The 22,996-nt window shown below is 39.8% G+C and overlaps 1 protein-coding gene across 1 annotated transcript in view; it reads left to right on the top strand.

The window, feature by feature from the left end:
• Nucleotides 1-3,273: 3,273 nt before the first annotated feature.
• ZNF532 (zinc finger protein 532) overlaps nucleotides 3,274-22,996 on the top strand; it is a 30,187-nt gene continuing 10,464 nt past the window's right edge. Inside the window, exons 1-5 of the mRNA XM_063295781.1 lie at nucleotides 3,274-5,613; nucleotides 15,427-15,608; nucleotides 17,219-17,395; nucleotides 21,277-21,439; nucleotides 21,986-22,264. Coding sequence (XP_063151851.1) covers nucleotides 3,274-5,613; nucleotides 15,427-15,608; nucleotides 17,219-17,395; nucleotides 21,277-21,439; nucleotides 21,986-22,264 — 3,141 coding nt within the window. The remainder of the gene's footprint in view (nucleotides 5,614-15,426; nucleotides 15,609-17,218; nucleotides 17,396-21,276; nucleotides 21,440-21,985; nucleotides 22,265-22,996) is intronic.

Below are 22,996 nucleotides of genomic sequence, written 5' to 3'. Positions count from 1 at the left end.
CTTCAGTTTAATTTGGCGTTCTGTTAGGGGAGGTGTTAGCTGAGCTTAGAGTGTAGAACCTTCGTTTAAAGATGTACGCAATGAATATGTGGATTAATTGAGTAAAAGATTCCCCCCCGTTTTTTTTTTTAACTGTGAGAGTGTGGAGTGAAAGGTCTCATCTTACAATCAGTCGTAGAACTCACTAATTCCCTTCCCTGTGACTTTGGGCATTTACAGCATCTGATTCTACATCAGTTAATAATAGACTTGGGGAGGTTAGAATCCAAAGGTGGTGTTGAAAACTGGGCATTGTGCCCCCTTTGGAGTTTTTGCATGAAACAGAAGAAAGATGAAATTACGATATGTGGATTTGATGGTTAGAAATAATAATGTACAATAGAAAAAAAATGAAACTGTAAACTTAGAGTAAGAGTTTAATGTAAATTTACAGTATACCTATATATGTTGCAAAGAGACTAAGAAGTCATTCTTTTTCTTACTCTTTTTTTTCTTTTTCTTCTGCACTTTTGACTTCGTTCTTTTTCTTCTTTTTCCTTCTTTTCTACTTTCTATCTTAATTTTTACTTTTTGTTAGTTTTTATCTTGTTATCTTAAAAATCTAATAAAGTTCATATTAAAAAAAAGATCTGGGCATTGTACAGTGTCTTGGATTTGGTTCAGAAAAAGTGTTTTGTGAATATAGTACGTGTCTGAAACTCTTTAAATGAGTTGGGACCAACTAGGTGCCCTTTGCAGCCGTGGGTGCAGTTTTTGGAATTAGATCCAAAATGCTACACCGCCTTAATATACACCCATGCAAATGACTAGCATGTGGGTATATAAAAGGATTTTATTTGATAGGTTATTTTACCTTTTTGGCATTTATACTGAGCTCATGCTTCAGCAAATGTAATTATGATAATCTACATTTCACAATAACATTTGAAGAGAGTAAGTTACATACCCACTGCAGCAACACAGCTAAGTGGAGTCTTTTTCAGTTTTTCAAGATTACCAACTGGTTTTGTCAGTTTACCTAATTTGGAGAGAGCAAAATGCAATAAAAAGGCAGAAATATTGGAGCAAATATTTTTGTTCTTAGATATTGTAATGGAAAATTTGGACAAAGCAAGAAGGGATGGTTGATAAATAGTGGCTCACAATTTGCTGTTAAGAGAATTTTTGAGTCACCTGGTACGTAAAGTGTTCACTTAATTCCAGCTCTTCATTTTGCCTGTGATATTCAGATGATTACATCTCAGGTTTAAAAAGGTTGCTCAGTTAATTTTGCCAAGCCAAGCTTAAAGTTACACTGATTTATTAGCAACTTTTTTGCCCACAGTAGGTGCTTTCAGATATTGCAATAAACTGTGATTTATAAAGATGAACGAGAAAGAGAGGCGATAAACTGATTATTCATATTCTCCCATCCTCCCTAAAACATAGTTTACAGAAGACATCAGCAACTGGAGGCATTCACAATGCATGATCATGTCTGTGGAACCCCCAAATTAAATATAAACTATTTTTAATAACCAGAGCAGGGAAATGTTGCAAATTTCAAATGAGAACATTCAGAAGATTTTGGGTGTGAATGCATGAGATTCCATGCATTGCCAAAATCTCACAATATTTAAAGATCTTGTAAGAGTATTTAGTGTGTTGGCACTCATAACTAAAATGTTTGCCAAATCCTGGTTTACAGTGGTAGTCAGGTATTGCAGTTATCTCCTTCGCATGATTTGAAAATACTTTATGTGGGACAAAACAATTCAGGCATGCAAAATGTTCTGTCACTGAATATTTTTACCCCAAAGCAAGCTGTTCTGACTTTGGAATGGGTTATTCCAAGTATCCCAGAAGTGGTCTGATCTCAGAATCAACCCATTCAGGGGTCAGAAACTTTATGGAACACTCAGAATGGTTTGTTCCAGGTTGGAATAGTCCATTCTAGGATTGGAACATTCCATGACATTTTACATGTCCCTATTTAATGCGTTGCTACCATTACCTTATGCTGATTTTTCAAATTGGCCATATAATCCTAAAACTAAATTAGAATTGGATGTACTGGGCTTGTTTATGTGTGCATTTATTAAGTTATTCTGAATAAACTTCTTGTTTGAGTGGCTACCTGCCTACATTTTATTTTTAAGTCATCAGTCTGGAGAATTGGATGTTCTTCACTGTGGACATGTTGGCATAATTTGGATGCATCCATATTTAAACATGGTAATTCCCACCTTTGGTACATAGCATAGGGAGGATTTGGTACATATCCTGTTCCATTGCTGGAGTATACTTACACTGTCATTCTTTCTTCTGTGTTCAGAATTGGACCCTGAATATGCTTCTTTATAAATATTATTCTAATTTCTATTTCTGATCAAGAATTTTTCTCCTGAAGCTTTTTTTCTTGCACATTACATTTATGATTCTCCCATAAATATTTTCTTGTCCCCTGTCCCTAGAGGGGGACACAGATTTCTTTTTAGTGTTAGGGTGTTGAACAAATTGAGCTATGGTACACTGAGTTTGAGTTAAATGCTTTGATGGAACTTTTGTGATGCTGTTTTAAAATACTAAAGAACATGGATAAGAATTTTTCAATGAAATGCATAATACTATTCAGGTACTCTATGCTAACTATCTTTTTCGTTCAATGTAACGTAGTAAACTCTTATTAAGCAGGGCTGAAATTAGTTTTGATAATTTTGATATAATGCTGATATGTTTTATGTGTACATTGTATTAAATATTTCTACTGTGATTGGTTAAAATTTTAACAGTTTCCATACTTGTGAGTTTTCAACATAATTAGGTTAAACCAGCCTTTCTCAACCTTTTGACCCTGGAGGAACCCTTGAAATATTTCTCAGGCCTCCGGGAATCCCTGCTCATTCAGGCTCAAATATAGGTCAGAAGTTACAAAATTATTACATTTGTTTCATGTGTGGGCCTGAATATATACATTAACCGTATGCTTAAAATAAAGAATGAAACCTACCTCTTTAATGTAAAGTTGCCCAAACTTGAAATAATTTTTTAAATAAATTGTGATCTCCCAGGGAACCCCTAGTGGCCTCTCACGGAACCCGAGGGTGCCACGGAACCCTGCTTAAGAAACCCTGGGTTAGACCATTGACTGGTGGACTAGTAGAATTAGTGGGGAAAAAAGCCACATAAGCTTTATTTCAATCGATAGGTTTAAAAATATATTAAAAACCATAGGGCTGATGTAAAACATTTCTTTTTGTTTTCTAGATTGACTTCTAAAGAACTAACGTGACCATGGGAGATATGAAGACTCCAGACTTTGATGACCTGCTTGCAGCTTTTGACATACCAGATATGGTTGACCCAAAAGCTGCTATTGAGTCTGGGCATGATGATCATGATAGCCACATAAAGCAAAACGTCCATCCTGATGATGATTCCCATGCACCATCATCATCTGACGTTGGTGTAAGTGTCATTGTGAAAAATGTGCGGACAATTGACTCCTCTGAAGGAGTGGAGAAAGACAGCCACCATTCCACGGGCAATGGGTTGCACAATGGTTTCTTAACAGTGTCAGCTCTAGAAGGTTATAATAAAGAGGAAGACAAATCACTCAAAGATGAGGGCTCAGTCTCAGAAAATACACTGAAAGAGTCTGCCTTTAACCAATTTAGTCCTATCTCAAGTGCTGAAGAGTTCGATGATGATGAAAAAATTGAGGTTGATGATCCCCCAGATAAAGAAGATCTGCGTGGAAACTTCAGAACAAATGTATTAACAAGGTCTGTATCCCAACAGGACTATGAGAAGTTAAAAGTACTTGGAGGAGAAAACTTGATTAAACACGGAGTCGCAGGTTCAGGTAATTCTGATAAAACCAAGGTTGCTAAAAGAGACTCAGAAACCAACCCATCGCCTTTAGGTCTATATGAACCCTTTAAAGCTAGAAAGATAGATGAGAAGCTGCTTAAGGAAAATTCCGAAAAACTACTTGAAAACAGAGTAGCTGATGGGAAAATAAATACAGAGAAAGGAGTAGCAAACCTTACCAGTCATTCACAGGCTAAAGCAAAATCATCAGCAAAACTCTCTTCCTGTATTGCTGCCATTGCAGCTCTTAGTGCTAAGAAAGCAGCAACGGACAGCGGAAAAGACCAGCAGTCCAGTTCAAGGGAGCCTTCTCCCTTGCACAAGGAGACCAATGAAAGCCCCCGCACCACTGACAAATCCCCTGAACCCCAGAGTCTTATTGACTGTGCAAAGAAGCCCTCTGTCAAACAGCCTGATAGTCCCAGGAGCATATCAAGTGAGAACAGCAGCAAAGGTTCTCCACCATCCCCTGCAGGCTCAACACCAGCAATTCCAAAGGTGCGCATCAAAACCATCAAGACGTCCTCAGGGGAAATCAAGAGAACGGTGACACGTGTGTTGCCTGAGGTCGATTTGGACAGTGCTAGGAAACCGGAGCCAACAGCCTCCGTGGTGGCTTCTGTGACATCACTGCTATCTTCCCCAACTTCTGCTGCAGTTCTTTCTTCTCCGCCTAGGGCAGCTCTACAATCAACGGTTGTCACCAATGCTGTGGCTTCTGCAGAACTCACTCCCAAACAAGTCACTATTAAGCCTGTTGCAACTGCTTTTCTTCCTGTATCGGCTGTGAAGACGGCAGGATCGCAGGTGATCAATCTGAAACTTGCAAACAACACTACGGTGAAAGCCACCGTCATATCTGCTGCTTCGGTGCAAAGTGCCAGCAGTGCCATCATCAAAGCTGCCAACGCTATACAGCAGCAAACGGTGGTGGTGCCCGCCTCAAGCCTTGCCAGTGCAAAACTTGTGCCAAAGACAGTCCATCTTGCCAACCTTAATCTACTGCCTCAAAGTGCTCAGACCACCTCTGAACTCCGCCAAGTGCTCACTAAACCTCAGCAACAGATCAAGCAGGCAATAATTTCTGCAGCAGCTTCCCAGCCTTCGAAAAAAGTGTCTCGGGTTCAGGTGGTGTCCTCTTTGCAGAGCTCTGTCGTCGAAGCTTTCAACAAGGTGCTCAGCAGTGTTAACCCCGTCCCAGTTTACATCCCAAATCTCAGTCCTCCTGTAAACGCAGGCATCACTTTACCCACGCGTGGTTATAAATGCTTGGAATGTGGTGACTCATTTGCCCTTGAAAAGAGTCTGACGCAACACTACGATAGGAGGAGTGTGCGGATCGAAGTCACATGCAACCACTGCACGAAAAACCTTGTTTTCTATAACAAATGCAGCCTTCTTTCTCATGCTCGTGGTCATAAAGAGAAAGGGGTGGTAATGCAGTGTTCTCATTTGATTCTGAAACCAGTTCCAGCAGATCAGATGATAGCTTCTCCCACAGGCAATAGTTCCGTTACGTCCTCCATTCTTCAAAATCCCACCGGAGTGGGCACCCATACAATCACAAAGATACAGTCGGGCATAACTGGGACAGTCATATCAGCGCCTGCAAGTACTCCTGTTCCGCCAGCCATGCCGCTAGACGAAGACTCCTCGAAGCTGTGCAGGCATAGTCTGAAGTGTTTGGAATGTAATGAGGTTTTGCAAGATGAAACATCCCTAGCCACACACTTCCAGCAGGCTGCAGACTCAAGTGGACAAGTACAGTATCTTACGTTTACATTCCAGTTATTTCTGCGGTGTGCAAAAAACCATTTGGATGGGGGCTTTTTGCTAGTTTTCTTTTAAGCTGAGCTTTTTCTTTATGGCAAAGCACTGGAAGAATAATTTTAGAATTGGGAGGATATTGTTTGAAAAGTAGTTAGTCCTTGGAAGGAACAAAAGTGGTTTGGAATTCCTGTTTAGCCCTTTATTCATTTAGACTATAAGGATACAATTATCTATTTAGATCTATACAGCAGGTCCCTGGTTTAAGGACAAGTTCCGTTCCTAAGTCTGTCCGTAAGTCGAATTTGTGTGTAAGTCGGAACAGTTATTTAGCCTCAGTTAGTCAAATGTTTGTATATATATAGTATATATTTTACCTTTTTATGCATATAAAACACTTCCAAATACACTAAAACATCTTAAACATAATAATACACAAAGTACTATTGTGTATTTAACCCAAAACATTGTACTTAACTCGAATTTTTAATATAATAGGCTTTATGGCAGTCCATTCTTAACTAGGAGTCGTCCGTAAACTGGGACGTTCTTAAACCGTGAATCTGCTGTATTGAAAAGTTAGAACAGAGCTATAATAGCCCAGAAACTAAAGGTAAAATCAACATTAAAACATAAATTTCTGCAGGTTAGTGGAAAACTCCCTAAAGAAAGTTATAGACTAAGCCCATAACTATGGAACTAACCATTTTCCTTGTCTCTGTTAGCTTTGTTGGGATCTGGAAATGGGATGAATTAGAAAAGAGATGCTACAGTTCCCTCCGTGCCTTTTTCTGCATTTCTACAGATTTTTCTTGTTGCCTCCTAGCAACTATAAAGAAGGAAGGCAGTGGTGGGAATAAGCGTGTGTGTAAATTACAGGTCAGGCCCCATTATATGATTAGTAAATTCACTTGCAACATTCTCCAGCATAATAATCTTAGATGTGCAGGGGTCAATAATTCCCAGAATTCCTAAGTCACACATCTGGAAGGCACTGTTTTGGGAACAGCTGTGTTAGAGGTTTTGCTGGCATGTTCTGTTTTCTTCAGTAGCAACCATAATTAGTGAACACGCCATGCTGGACATTCTGAACATGGACAAATATTAGGGCAACTGAAATGAAAAGCAGTCACAGCAAATTAGAGGAAGACTGTTCATGCTTTACTGGGACTGAAAGGGTTGCTCCTGTGACCTTTGGTTTTGACAATCAAGAGTTACCTAACACATTTTCTGTTTTTATAACTGCTTGAATTAATGTTAGCAAATGTTGCTATTGACTTAAGTTGCATAACACAACCGGTTTTATGGGAACCTTTCCCAGTTCGTCAGTCAACTAATGCAGCCTTTATTTCTTTTTCCTAGTTAAGCTTTCTCTATAAAGTTTCCTTTTTCTGGCCTCTAGTCTTTTCAGCAATATTCTTGCATGAAGTCCATGTAAAAGTACAGGTAGTCCTTGCTTAATAACCATTCGTTTAGTGACAGTTTGGACTTAAGACGGTGCTGAAAAAACCAACTTGTGACCGTTCCTCACGCTTACGATCGTTACAGCGTTCCCCCAGTCACATGATCACGATTTGGGTGCTTGGCGACTGGTTCACATTTATGACTGTCACAGCATCCCATGGTCATGTGATTGCCATTTTCAACCTTCCCGGCTGGCTTCTGGCAAGCAAAATCAGTGGGGAACCGCATGATTCACTTAAGTACCACATGGTTCAGTTAATGCCTGTGGTGATTTGCTTAACAACCGCCACAAAAAAGGTCATAAAATTGGGTTGGATTTGCTTAATGACCGCTTTGCTTAGCAACTGAAATTCTAGTCCCAATTGTGGTTGTTAAGTGAGGGCTACCTGTTTGTCTGCTGTGATGTATAGACCTGTCACAAATTTTTCTGAAGTTGGCTATTAATAGCTGTTGTTTCCTACTACATGGTAGATTTTGTGCTGGACTCATCATCTCCTGTACTAAATGGCTTTTAATGGGGTAGATGGAGTAATTCTATATCCTCTCCCAGTGTGGACTTCATATTAAGGGTTTACAGTGGTGGCAACAATACAAATGAAACATCCCAAATGCTAATATATGTTCATCCAAATAATTAAAGTTAGCCAGTTACAGAAGAACAAAAATGAGATAAAGCCCGGCTCTCTGTCGGAATTTCATTTCCTTAAACCTTCTCTGGCAATTGACTGTCCAGGTAAAAATGTAGTGTAAGGTCTTAAAAAGAGAAAATGCTGTAAGCTGTTGGACAGAATATGCACATGATGGAAAGAGGAAAAGCCCATCCAAGGCCTCTTGCATATGCCTCAGAGGTGTTTGTGTTTCTTCCTGGTGCCAGAGAAAGAACAACGTTCTGTTGGAGATAGCTTCTCAGTCGGAATAGTTTTTTCCTTCAGCTTGTGATAGGTGTGGAGGGATGAGAATAGTTCCATTTAAAATAAGTCTACCTGCAATTTTTGACTGGCATCTCTTGATGACATATAAAATTGCTATCAACATCACAGGGGAGTGTGGCACTGGGGAAAAGCATCTATGGACTGATAAACACCTACACATAGGGTAAGGAGGATAATTTTCTGGAGTGCATTCTGGTACATTGCTAGTGATTATGCTTGTAGTCAACGAAACCTTGCCAATAAAACCTCGTTTATACTTTTCCTTCCAGTAGGGTATATAAATACAGCTGGTCCTCACTTAACGACAGTAATTGGGACTGGAATTTCCATCACCAAGCAATGCAGTCATAAAGTATGATGTCGCATGACCGCACCGCTTAGTGACTAAACTTCCAGCATTTCTAGTTGCCATCATTAAGTGAATCACTGTGAGTCATTAGGTGAGGACATCACGTGGTTGCCATTTGCAACCTCCTGCCAGCTTCCCCATTGACTTTGCTTGTAAGAAGCCAGCAAAGAAGGTCACAAATGGCGATCACGTGACAGCGGGGATGCTGTGACCAACATAAGTACGAGGACCAGTCGCAAGTACCACTTGTTCAGTGCTGTTGCTGAACGAGTGGTCGTCAAGCGAGGACCACCTGTAATTTTTTCCCTTTACATTTGTGTAACTTGAGCTAGAACTTTTTCCACAGACATGTAGTTGCTTTATTGGCTACCCATCTTCTGCAGGGCATGAATTCCTGAGAAAACTGCCACTCCAGAAAGCTAAAAAAACAAACAGGCATGCTAATATCCTGATCAGAGGAGTCATCATCTGTGTTGGGCTGATTTATGTGCAATTACGAAGAGCAGTTGAAAAAAGGGTCTCTTAATACACACGAAGAGGAAACATAGATCAATTCTACAGGGGAATCTTTCACTAGAAGGCTTTTACAACCCTCACTTTCAAATAAAGGTACAAAAATTAACCTAGAATTTCAAAGCTTTTGAAGGAGATATTTAGGAGTTATGATATAGTACCATTTCATTTCCAAGTACAAATGCTTATAACTGTCCCCATGCTGTTCAAGATTTTAACAATTATCTTAAGGACTACTTTGGGCTATATGACGCTATTGAACTTCATTTTTCACATCTGAAACTCTGCTTTCCAAGCCACTGCTAATATCATTGGAATGGGAAGTACTGTATACCAGGACAGAGTCTTTTTACTGGTGGTGCCAGAGTTGTAAACTTCTTTCTCTGGGCAGATCTGAAATGCTGCTGATTGCACGTGGAAGCTTTTATTTAATTTTATTTTGGAGGGTCACTTATGGGCAACCCAGGTTGCATTCCTTATTTTCTTAATATTGTACTTTATGATTAAAACAAATTTCTCAAGCAATCTAGATTAAAAGAAGATTTATTTCAAACATGTGACATAAATAACTTCAGTAAATTACCAGCTCCCTGCTTTAATTTCTCTTAAAAAAGGCAGAACGGTAACCTCTCAGAGAATATATCAATACAATACTTAATCCCCCAAAGGATAATATACATGTTTCCAATAATTCAGAGACTGATATAACTAAAACCCATGATAATTAAATAAGACTCATTAGCACTGCTGTGTTTTAGTTAGTGGAATAGTTTGTGTGATTAATTTTGCTAAAGTACATGGATCTGGTATGCTGACTAGCTATGATGCTCCTAAATGAGAAATCCATATTTCATATCATTCTCATTTATTACAATCAGAGTTCATTCAGTTTATTCCCTGAACCATGGTTCCTATTTGGTCATCCCGGCTAGGACGTAGGAGGGCTGAAATCCATCATGTGTCGGTCACCAGACTGCAGAAGGCTGGGATACATGTGTCTCATCTTTTTTGGATATATGTGTGGTTAAATCTGCATAGCTTATCTAATATCTTTGGAGTAACTAATGAATAGAGGTAAGCTTTGACTACAAACATTCATTACTCTCTAGAGGTGATTGCATTTTCTTTAGTACATTTCTATTTCTTTTTGTCTCAGTAGTCCATACATTGGCTCAAACTTTTGGGTTTGCATTTGCTATTTTTTGAGTTTCTCCAAGTGCCACTCTGGACCTGTTCCCAAATTATGTCCAAGATGAAGGTCTTCATGTAGTAAACTCAGTAGATCAGATCAAAGATGGCCTCATGCCCTGTGTAGCATACCTTTGTAACATGACTTCCACTGTACCTGCTAAATTAGGGTTCTGTTCCAGAGTGAACAGATAGGATTTGGCCCCTCAAGCTTCCTGGCTCTGCTGCTGCTCATTGGTCTTGCTGCCCTCTTCTGAGGAAAGAGGCAGTGATGGGTACAAGGAGGGGGGGAGGGGTGGATAGCATCCACTCTCCCCTTCTGGATTGCTGTGTGGACTGGAACTGGAAGAAAACTGGCAAAATCTGAAGCAATCCTGGAGAAGACATTGTAGATAATTATTGTGAAAGGTCTTGCTAGAATAGAGTTGTCCAGGGGGGGCCCTTTATGCTATTCTGAGTTAATAGGGACCATCTTACCAGCTGGATCCATAACATAAATCCCTCCATCCTAGGTGCCTGTGTTGCGTCCCTAGAATAGTGGTGTTCACACTACACCTAAGCATATCAGGTGAAAATCCAGCAGATGCACTAGTACCTCATTCTCAGCTTGATTTGGATCATCTTTCATTAGTTTTTTGTGAGTGGCTTCAAACTCTGCCCATTTGATTAGCTTATGGTTATATGTATTGTGCCTACCCAGAAAATGGACTAACCAACTTATGCATTACCATGAGTCATAGCTACTTAGTACTGATCCTGGTAGCATTTAGCCACATGGGTTGGATCAACATTTTGGTGAATACAACATCTCTCAATCCAGAAAGCAACTAATAGCTCGTGAGACCTTGCCTGAGAAGAAACTGGCAAACTCCATGCTATCATTAACTCCTGCCCCATTGCCTAGACAAGCACAGTGACCCAGGTTTGGGTGCTACAACAAGCCATTTTGTGGCTGCCAGGACTCTGCCAGTGAGTTGGGTAATGAAATACTGCTTTTTCAACTGCTCTCCATCTTTCTTGGACTGACTAATTGGGGCTTTAAAACTACCCTTTACAGATTGGGTTATGGTTTGCACAATGTGCCTGACCCTGAACAAACCCAGAGCTGTTTGGGATTAAAATTAACTCTCCTGTCCACTGCTCACTGCGTTGTGATGTTCACATAATATTAGTCCCCACTAGCTCAATTAAACATTTTGTGCCAACCTAGCCAGTAAGTAGCTACAGTATATTGGGGATATTGTTTTGAGTGCCTGCCCCTTGTAAAGATAGCCTGACTAATGTTCATTCTCATTTCTGCTGTTTGACCTTCCTAAACAAAATTCTCAAGTCTGGAGAGTTGATTGGTTAGAAAGATATGAGACAACAGGGTTTTTTTTCCTCCAGAAATCTTCTGATGTGCTTCTTCAGAAGGAAGATCAAAATCAGCAAGGCGATGGGTGGATCTTTACGATGCAAGTCCCACCCCTTTTCTTTGTGCATTGACATTGCATGCATGTTAAAAGGAGGTGGGACTTGCATTGTGATGCTCCATCTGCCATCTTGCCAATTTTGATCTCCCTCCTTCCCACTTCTGTAGAAACAGCTGCTTCAGGTATTCAGCCCAGCTGAAAAAGCTTTACAAACTCTTTCTGATTTGGCTAAAAAGATTATCAAGGCAGAAACTACCAACTGTTAGTGAAAATTTGTCTTTGAAGCCAACTAGCTAGGTAGCTGAGACATGTTAACAGTTCTGGTCTAGAATGGAAGATGAACGGATAATTAGGGGATTGTGCATGAGATCCACCCTGACTGTGCCTTAATTTCTAAACCCTCAAACTGAGTAATGATGGCAAACCCAAACAGGAAGGAGCCCTTTTGAAATGTAGACATCCATAGTCTGTAAATGATCATTTCTGTTCCTGGTACTTTTTATTACTACCCAGAGACCTCCATCTGTTAGTCATTTTATGCTCTCCTTCTGGGCAAGACTGCCCCATCTGGTCCTATGCAGTGCAATCCAGCAACAGACTGGCTGTACTGCAGTAATACCATTCTTTTATAGATTCTATCGAATCATGTCATTAATGTTTGTTTTGAAAAATCCAGCAGACATACTGTACCTGTAAGTACTTTTTATCAGCTGGTTTGGTGCATCAGTCTGGGGACTGAAGAAGAGCACAAAAAGCTTTAGTGAATGATCTCTGCCCTCGGATAACTCAGCAGAAATGAAGCATAGCCTATAGTTGTACATTGCTCATTATACATTGTAAAATAAAAAGAGGAGGAGTAGAAAGCCCTGTTTCGAATGAGTGGCTCTGTAGTTCTATGAATTGGAACAACTCTGTTAGAAATATATAATATATTGCAGATTGTGCATGCTGGGTTTTAACCATCCAGGCTCTGCATACTGACTGCTAAAGAGAGTTCTGTCTTCTGGGCCTTTTTCCCTAGTAAATGTGATTATTGTGTATTCATTAGTTTACTATTCCACCTTCCCTGCAGGAGATCCAGCTGTTATTTGCACTCCAACTTCCATTTTTCCCAGAACAACAACCCTGTGGGATAGGTTGGCTGAGAGATAATTGACTGGCTCAAAATCACTTCCATGGCTGAGCGTGAACTTGAATCTGGGCTCCGGGTCCTAGTCTGACCCCTTAACCATTAAGTCACATTGGCTTTTCATGCCGTACTGACTTATAGCCTCTGTCCTATTCATAAAACCTTGGTCTAATATTGCAAGTTGGCAGGGGAAAAGTAAATGGAATACCAATAAGATTTTCCTGTAGAATATGAAAGACGTTTGTAAGTTTTTTTAAAAATATAAGGATCTGCATTAAAATGTAGGATTCTAATACCATTTCCCATCTAGATAGCAGCAAGACTTGGAACAAATTCATTTCAGTAATGTAAAGGACACCAATATGGTTTAGATGTTCAGATCCCCTATATTTTTTAATTAGAAGTTTTAGAGTTAGAGTATAAACAAACACAAATGAAAGACAAATGAAAAGAATAAGAGATTCAAGGGATCTAAAAATATATGGAGTTTCAGTTTTTCAATATATCATTAATTATTTATGAATAATTGAATATATTATATCACTTTAAAAGACGAAGAAGCTTTCAAAGACAATTAAGCTTTGAGCTGAGAATAAATATAAGGAACCATGGCCAACATAGTATAAATCACAGACTGAAATACGCTCTAATAAATTGAATTGATACTGAGAATCTATCCCAATTTAAATATCCCATGAAGTCAAAATACTGACTGTATACAGTTATAATCCAGCAGTGGTTTCCACTTTGAATTGAATTCTATGTCAGCTTTATTTTTAAGGTGCGAAGTTATTCTGGACATTGACGCATACTCCCACAACTTTGTTAACCATTCTTCCAAGGAGGGAATCAAACAACCTTTCCAATATAAGGCATATAATATCCTTGGGACAGTTAGCATATACAAACCTAATTCAATATACTTTGAAGGGATATATGGTTTAGTAAAGTTTAATTAAAAAGATGGCAGGTTAAAATGGGAATTCAGGCTTTAACATTTGTTTCATTTTAGTCTGGATCATTTTCCAGAATTGTTGAGCTTTACAACATTGCTACTGATTATGAAATGATGATCTGATTTCCTCATTACATTTCCAGCAGTTTTAGAGAATGAATTGTCCAATTTAGCAATCAAAACTGGAGTAATATACTAGCAATAAAACAACCCAGATCCTCTACTTAGTCCCAAAGCTTGCTGGTATTCTAAAGCCAGTTACCACCTCTTCGCTTAACCAAGATTGCTGTGAATTGAAGTGGTAGAATGAACACAAAACATGTTGGAAGTATCTGATGTAGGTCCCCTCTCCCTCTGGTTTTTACTGCTTAAGAACCTTCTCCAACCTGTGCCCTCCAGCTGTTTTGATTTCAAGACCCTAAAATCTCAGCCAGCATAGACACAGAATTTTGAAGTTGTAGGTCCCAACATATCTGATGGGCACAAATTGGGAAAGAGTTGGTCAGGTATAACAGGCTTAGCTATTTTCATATCCCACAAGAATCTGAATTGATTTTTAAAAAATGTTGCGTTATAAATCCATACTCTAGAAGGGTTTACTTTTTCCCTAAGAAGTCTATTTTTTTTTCCTAAACTGAATATTAACAAGCAGTGTGTCAGCCCTTCGAGGTAGTCCAGGCAGAAAACCAGAACCATGAGTACTAATACTACCTTTATTGTAGGGTTACAGTAACAGAAACTTGCAAGTCTGAAAGCATCTCTCTCCCCCCTTGCCTTTACTTTCCAGAGAACTAGGGAGGGTCCCTTCTGAGATGCTTTCTCCGTCCCCATTCCTTCCGTGGGCTGAGATATCTCTTGTCTGACTGTTGCCTAGGCTGCAGCTCTTCCTCATCCTGCCTCTCAAGGTGATTCTCCCAGCCCATTACACAGTGATACTGCTGCTGCTGCTGCTGCTGCAAAAGCAGTTTTAGGCTGCATTACTAGAAATACAATTTTTAAAACATGGGGAATAGTCATTATACTCTGTTCTGCTTTAGTAAACACCACGCTTTGAGAAGGATTCAGACAAGCTTGAACAGGTTTGGGAAAGTGACCTGAGGATTGTCAGGAGACTAGAAACTAAGTCCTGTGAAGAGAGATTGAAGGAGCTGGGTAGGTTTTGTTTTGAGAAAAGATACCTCAGGAGGGAAATAATAGGACTGTTCAAATATCTGAAAGAATGTCACCTGGAAGAAGGTCAAGAAAGGTTTTCTGTAGTTCCATAGTATAGGATGCAGAACTGCCCAGAGTCCCTCCTCTGTGGGGGGAGACGGGCAGTGATAAAAGTCGATAAATAAATAGAAAATAAAGTAATGGGTTGACCTTAGAAGAAAGCAGATTCTGACTGAATGTGAGAAAAAACTTCCTGACCGTAAGAGCACTTCAGTAGTAAACTGAACCAAATGCCCAGAGAGGAGGTGGGCACCACTTTACCGGTTGCAGTCAAAGGGAGGCAATTTAAATTTAAACAGAAGAAAGTAGGTCTGCTCCAAGGAATTTAAAATCTAATTCCATCTTAATGAAAGAGAGAAGAGGGTAGAAGAGGAAGGGGTAAGAAGTGAAGACAGTGATGAATAAACACTTGTACCTTACTGCTTGTAATGTACAAGTTGTTCTTAATCTAGATGTGTAGAAGAACAAAGAATCAATTACAAGCAATTGTAAATAATGGCCATTTTACTGTTACTGTTTTAAATTGATTTGTCAATGATGGTATTTCATGCTGTGATTTTATTTCAGAAGTTTGTTGTCGGTCATAACCAACTCTGTAGAATATTTGTGCCTGAGTTCAATGGCTGATTGTCCCACCTTTTTTGGTTCTGTAGAAGACCTGCGGTATCTGCCAGATGTTGCTTCCAAATTTGTGCAGTTTTGCATCACATCAGAGGATTCATCAGCATAAATCTCCATATACATGCCCTGAATGTGGAGCCATTTGCAGATCAGTCCACTTCCAAACTCATGTCACAAAGAACTGCCTGCATTATACAAGAAGAGTCGGATTCCGGTTAGTATAATGATAACGATGGTGGTGGTGGTGATGATGACGACGATGACAACTGATGATTCAGAGCTATTCAAATCTATACAAAAATCACCCTCTCTTGGGACCAGGAAGGAAGGATCTCCCTCCTTTTTCAGTATCTTGATCATCTTTATCTTATTGATTAAGGGGGTGGGACCAAATTTTTCTCATCAGAAGATGTTTCTTACCTTCCAGACCAATCTAACTGCTGTCTCACAGAGGAGCAAGTTGTACTTATAACTTCTGTTTGGTTCTGTCTGTAATGTGATTTTTTTAGATGTTGCTCAAGTTAGTTTCTTGGAATAGGTTCAGGCCCTGCTTATCTGACCAGCTCTTCCTCCTGTCCTTCAAGGCCATTCCCTATACCATCTACATTTATACAAATGTGCAATTATGCAGCATTTTACATACTCCTTAATGTTTAAGGTGATTTACAATCAAACGCAAAAAATAATGGTAAAGCACAATTCTCCAACTTAACTAAAGTATACATCACCATCTCTGCCCAAACGCCCTGTGGAAAATTTTGGCATTCAATTCCTTCTTAAAGCCAAAAGATAGGGGCCTTCTGCATCTCAGGAGGCAAAATATTCCAGAGTGAAGGGCAGTGTTTTTCAGACAAGGCAACTTTAAGATGTATGGACATGCTGGCTGGGGAATTCTGGGAGTTGAAGTCCACACATCTGAAAGGTGCCAAGTTTGAAAAACATCAGTGTAGGAGGAAGCACTGAGAAGGCATATCAACAGGTTTTCACCTCCTCACTTTACACAGTATGGAATAAACCTTCTGTGTATAAGACTTATTTGATTTTATTTATTAGATTTCTATAGCTGGGCTGATCTTGCCAAGAAAGACAGTCTGGTTCAAAATGTGGTGTACGAAAAGCACTTTCCTAGCATGGAAGGAAAGTTGCACTGTCCTTCCTTTTTTTTTCCTTTTAAATTCTACTATATTTATTTTCAGTATTATATTTAGTAAGTTGTAATCTTTTTTTTATTAGCTGTGCCCTGCTGCCAGGTATAAAGCCAACACAGCAATACTTAAACAGAGCACATGTCAGGAAACCTGAGATGTGCATGTTTCCTTGCTGCTGTGGCTTCTGTGAGCAAGCCTCTGATCGCACATGGCCTCGCTCACCTACTTGCATCTCTACATCCTGCACAAGGGATGCTAGGAAATTTCTCCCATGTAATATAGCTGCCAAAGAGCAGATGCCTTGGACTGGTTGTGTCCTCTTCTGTGTTGCTGGAAAGACGATGGTGGATCTTTTTAAAATTATAATTATTCACTGCAAAATTATTTCACTTCCAGAATTTTTCTGTATGCAAATCTGAGTTTCATGGTGGCCTGTTATGCAGGAAGGTAAAAGCTCTTGGCCTATTCCATCACCACTGTTGCTTTCCATTCAGCTACAATAAGAACCCTTTCCAGTGTTTATTGGGGAATTTGGCAGGCTTTCTTTTCTGTTTCTGTTTGAATAATATTCTGTGTCTGGTTAGAATTGTGTGCAGGGAAGTTCTACAGTATCGTTCACCACCTCTGTCCTGGCCAATACATCCTGCAAGGTTCTAACCCCATATCTTTCTTACAGCTGTGTCCACTGCAATGTGGTATATTCCGATGTGGCTGCGCTCAAGTCCCATATTCAAGGTTCTCATTGTGAAGTCTTCTACAAGTGTCCTATTTGCCCAATGGCATTCAAATCGGCACCCAGCACACATTCCCATGCCTATACACAACATCCTGGAATCAAGATAGGAGAGCCTAAGTAAGTGTCATTCTTGTCAAATTCCAGAAATTATTAAAGCTGAAATGACATAGTGTGCTTACAGGTAGTCCTTGCTTAATGACCACAGCTGGGACCAGAATTTTGGTTGCTAAGTGAAGCAGTCATTAAGCAAATCCGACCCAATTTTACGACCTTTTTTGCGGCAGTTGTTTAATCAGGCATTAAGCAAACTGCATGGTTGTTAAGCGAGTCATGCAGTTCCCCATTGATTTTGCTTGCCAGAAGCTGGCAGGGAAGGTCAAAAATGGTGACCATGTGATGCTGCGATGGTCATAAATGTACACCAGTTGCCAAGTGCCCAAATCATGATCATGTGACTGGGGGGACACCGCGATGGTCGTAAGTATGAGGACCGGTTATAAGTTGTTTTTTTCCAGTACCGTTGTAAGTCTGAACTGTCACTAAACAAATGGTTGTTAAGCGAGGACTACCTGTATTCTCCAAAGAAATACATCCTATATATTATGATAGGGCTTTTTTCTTCATATGCCATTTGAGAAGCAGGAAAAGGCAAAAGCACTTAGCAGTTTGTATTGCTTGAGCTGGAGGGCACGTGCTGTGCCTTTTAGGTAATGCAGTTTCGATATAAGGTGTGTAAAATGTGTGTAAAGTATCTCAGGTTGAAAATAGGCTCCTCCTGCAAGGTTGGAACAACCCATTTCAAGCTCTAAATGTTCTGAATTTGAAACTTTTTGCCCGTCTATTTAGACGCTACTAATGGGAGAGAGGAAATTATTTTGGATGGAAAAACAACTTTTGGGAACTGCACTAAGAGAGTGTTCTTCTTAGATTCTGGCTTAGGGAAATACATATAAGAGTTGTTATTTTGGGGGACTCTCTGTTAAACCAGAGTTGTTACTTCTTTCTCTGTTGTGTATGGATGGCCTTTTAAAACAGGTTTGGCTTTGACATACTGGGTTATATGATTCCATCATACTATTTTGTGTGGGAGTTAAGTTTAAATGTAACATTTTTTATATCCTGCTGAATCATTTATGGAGTGTTTGCCCTTATTCTCCATTTCCTGTCGGTGGCTTAGCTGTTAGCTGCAGTTGTAATTGGAGAGGAGGCGGAAAGAGGGAAATCCTGTTTTGCCCAAATCAGTGGACCAGAGAGAAAGATAATCCTGAATTAAACAGGTGACAACAACCTAACAAAAGAGCAGGAACTGCTGCGCCTGGAGGACAAATGGCATTCTTTGGAGTCTTGGCTTGTACCCACCTGGAGAAAACAGCTTGCTTTTTGTTTTGATTGAAACAAAAATCTGCAAGGATCTTGGAGAGACTTGACAGGTTAAATAAGGCAAGAGGACTCTGCATCACCCTGTCTCTTTCCTCCGCTGCAGCTTCTAGTGTGGCAAATCCCACACGGCTTTCTCTCTCTCATCTTTCCAGCATCTTCCTTTCACTCCCTTCCACCAGCTGCCACCTCCAGTGTTTCAGTATGGCATATCCTACCAGTCTGCCATCCTCCAATCTTCTGTACCTTCCTCCCCAAATTACCTCAGCCTGGAAGAACCATATTTTGGTTTATAATGTGAACAAAACAGCTCCATGTCATTCCATAGCCAGCATCAAACCTAGTTGTTTAAGTTCGGACACAAACCACCTGAAATCAGTTGTTAGGTGCTCAAAATAGTTTGTGCATGAAGCTTTTGGCACATCCTTCATATTTTTTAAAATGTGGATTGTTCAGATTCAGAGATTGATGTAGTGAAATTCCTGAAGCCAAGCATCAGGACATGAACACACATATTTCTTGGGAGTTTGAATCTAACATGGGCAGGATTCAGATCAAGTTCTGCAGGGGCATCTTCCCCAGGGGGTCAAAAAGTCAAAGTAGTGGTCACGACTACGCAACTATGCCCTTTTTGGTGCAATACACATAAAAAACAGGTGTTCCTTCAATCACACAGTTGCAGCTATCATTTTGATTGTTTTTACCATCATTACCCTCCAACAGATGCCTCTGAAATCCTGGACACCAGTTCCTGCTCAAAGAAAGTGAATTAAATGCTAAGATATTTAAAGCTAGCAATAATGGAGACAAGACTGAGCTTTGTATCCTGAGTGTGGTAGAGGAAACCCATATTCCTATAGGTAAAAGAAGTGATAGCCTATATAACATAGAAATGGAGGACAGAGTAATTTTAATGTGGCAACATTTTGGTTATCTAGAATCCATTGTTTTAGTTAGAAGTTGCTGAGGAATTTCAAAAGGACAGCATGAAGAGTGATGGGAAACATCTATGGTTAACTAAAATGTTTGTTCAGTGACCTGTCTTCGGTGTCTGCATGATGATAAGCCGTAAAGTTACTACGCTGTTTTGGCTCATACATCATCTTACACTGAAATGTGGTTGGTTAGTTTGTGGCACAAACATAGCCAAGAATGAAGAGAATTTATGAGGGAAGAGTGTTAGTAAGAATAAGGAGGATTCAGTTAACATTCTGTCGTTTCAATTTCTGTTAGCACTCCTATCTTGGAAATTCACTCTTCCTCTTTTGTAATGAATGTTTCTACCAGTTCTGTCTGTGCATAAGCTGCAATTTTTGCAAAAACTCTTTCTAGCCATTCCCTGATTGCTATATCTACTCCTCCTTCCTCATCCAAACATATAAAGGGTGAATTTTAAGATGTTGTTACCTTAAGCAGTCCCACTTCTTCTTCATGAACAGCCTCTGCTATTCTGGTTGGTCACCTGGACTTTCGTTTTAGACTTTTGAAAATAAAGAACAATGTTGGGTATGTTGGTAAAACATGATTATCACTTGCTGTGATCCTCAAATATCATAGAACCATAGAATTGTGCAGTTGGAAGAGAATTAGAGGGTTATCTAATTCAAGTTTTCAACTTTTTCATTTTGGCCATGTCCCTTCCATCTGGGCACAGCATCACCAGATGGTTTCTGCAGCTCTTTAGAAGGTTGAGAGATTGAGTTGCGGCACTTAATTCTCCCATGTTTATGAAAATTTATGTTGTAGTAAAAATATTGATATTTATGTTGACTTTAACCGAAAATTCAGAGAAATTTGCATCACTTTTTCAGAGAAGCCAGGCTATTTTAAATAGTTAACATCTGTTACCAACACAGAGTGCTTCTTCATTTAAAAAACAAAAACCTAGAGATTGGAAAAGAAACCCTGAGAATGTTTGCTGGTACTATCAGAATTCTTTTGGTAGTTCTTGATGTTCCTCAGATGTTTTACCTGAGGAAGAATGTCTGCTTTAAATGTTGTTTCAGACAAAATATCAGTATCAACCTTAATGGTAAATGGCTGATAACACCTCCTGATAACAGCACAACAGTCTGTACCTTGTGCCTCTGGTGATCTACACTGAGGCTCTTCCAATGGCATAGAAGCCTTCCATAGAGTGAATTTATGATACAAGGAGTAGACTACACTTGTTAGCCTCATGCCCATTATCACTGTGCCCTTCCAGATATGTTCCTGACCTTCATATATTAGTTGAAAGGCCTGTAAGGAATGTCTGTCTGGGTACAGCTGTGTATCTATGGAGCTAACATGCAGAAGATACGATCCATATTGAGGCAGGACTCAAAGGTAGGGTTCCACTCCTGCTCCATATATTTCCTCCATATTTGGAGGTGAAGTGATTTTCTGACACTGTGAATCCTAATGTAACAAGCATGAGAACATTTGAGTCATGCCCAAATATTCTGTAGCTTTTTCTTGGAGAAATGCATCTGAATAAATTGCAATGCATCTGGGAGAAGAGAACATACAGTGTTGAATGTGTCTATTTTTGTTGCAAGTAACACTTTCATGTAGTCATTCCATGAACTAAAGGACTGCAATGGGCAGTCATTACTTCTTCGACTCTCTTTGGTTTTTAGAATAATATACAAATGTTCCATGTGCGACACAGTGTTTACCCTGCAGCCATTGCTGTATCGTCACTTTGACCAGCACATTGAAAACCAGAAAGTATCTGTCTTCAAGTGTCCAGACTGCTCACTTTTGTATGCACAGAAGCAACTCATGATGGATCATATCAAGGTACATGTCATCTGATTTACTTGGAAGCAAAACGATTGCATAAAACAATAATGGAACGTTAATTAATAATAGGGAAGCTACCAAGAGAAGATGAGAGAAAGTGGGGGGTATCCTGTGCTTATAAGATGAGCAAGCACCTGAACTTAGCAGTGCATTCAGATAAAAAGGATGAGGGTCCCTCTTTATTACTGTGTCAACCACTAATCTACTGTTCTAGAACAATATTGACATTTGTAGTCTTTTCAAGCCCTGGATGCCTCCAGCTTCAAAAATACAAATAGCTTGACATCTCAGATATTATTTCATGTTAATGATTTTGATGATCTTGTACCATGAGATTAGAAGATCTCATGCAAAGACACCAAATCTTGTGTAAGATTTCAGTTTTCTCACATGAAGTCTTGTGTGCTGTCACATGAGATTGATAAAATGCACAACTATTTAGGTACAAGCTCTGAATAAAAAGTCATTTGAATCTTGAATATCCCATTCCCTCTAAATAGCAGATACAGTCTAATTGCCTTCCTTCCTTCCTCCCTTCCTTAGTCTATGCATGGAACATTGAAAAGTGTTGAAGGACCACCAAATCTCGGTATCAATTTGCCTCTAAGTACAAAGCCTACCATCCAGAACTCAGTCAGTCACAATAAAGAAGACTCAAAATCCATCAATGGGACAGAAAAGGCAGAGAAGAATTCCCCCTCCTCTGTGAAGAAAGCAGAGCCCAAAAAAGTATCTAATCCTGGCTGGACATGTTGGGAATGTGATCGGCTGTTTACTCAGAGAGATGTTTACATATCCCACATGAGGAAAGAGCATGGAAAAGTAAGTTGTTGCTCTAGCATCTTTATATATGTTAGCTCTGTTTGCATGACAAACTTACCAGGTCATGGGACAGGGTACGTGTATCATGTGAAATCTCCAGTCTGCGCAGATGAGCTGTTTACCTAAAGAAATCCCTGGCCTTGTTTGGACTAAACAAATTCCTTCCAATCAACTAAATCTCTCCATGCCATACAAATGACTGATCTGAATATTAATTGACTCTTTCCACTCCTGAGATTACAAGAGCCCAGCAAAAATGGATCCTTTGGGAACTCCCACCTGTCTCCTCTGTTTCACCCTCTCCCCTTGGCCAGAGAGGACCAGAAAAACCCCTCCTGAATGTGGCTGAGCAGTGCTGATCACTGGGTTTTAAATTTTCTCCCCTTTGGCGGGAAAAAAACATGAAAAGACAAGAAGTGAAGAGGCAAGTACAGCTTCCTTTGTAGCAGCTGTAAGAACCAAAAAATTGACTGCGGCATGATAGATCCAATCATCCTGTGTTGTCTGATGCCAGCACACAACACAGTGAGTCTGTTGACTGGTGAGTGGGTGGCTGGGGGTGGTTCATGTTGCGCGAGCACAGCCTGTATGAACGTTGGAGTCAAGCTGCTTTTAAGTTGGTGCTGAGGCTGTTGACTGCTGAAATATTTTATTCTTAGTAGCTGTCTGTTTCTGAACTGAATTATCTGTTGAATGTATTGATTGCACTGGTGCGTTGCCAAAACCTCAAGA

Source organism: Candoia aspera, chromosome 2 (assembly GCF_035149785.1).
Source record: "Candoia aspera isolate rCanAsp1 chromosome 2, rCanAsp1.hap2, whole genome shotgun sequence".
NCBI lineage: Eukaryota > Metazoa > Chordata > Lepidosauria > Squamata > Boidae > Candoia > Candoia aspera.
The sequence above is the reverse complement of the archived record's forward strand: the minus strand, read 5'-3'. Positions and strand labels throughout refer to the sequence as shown.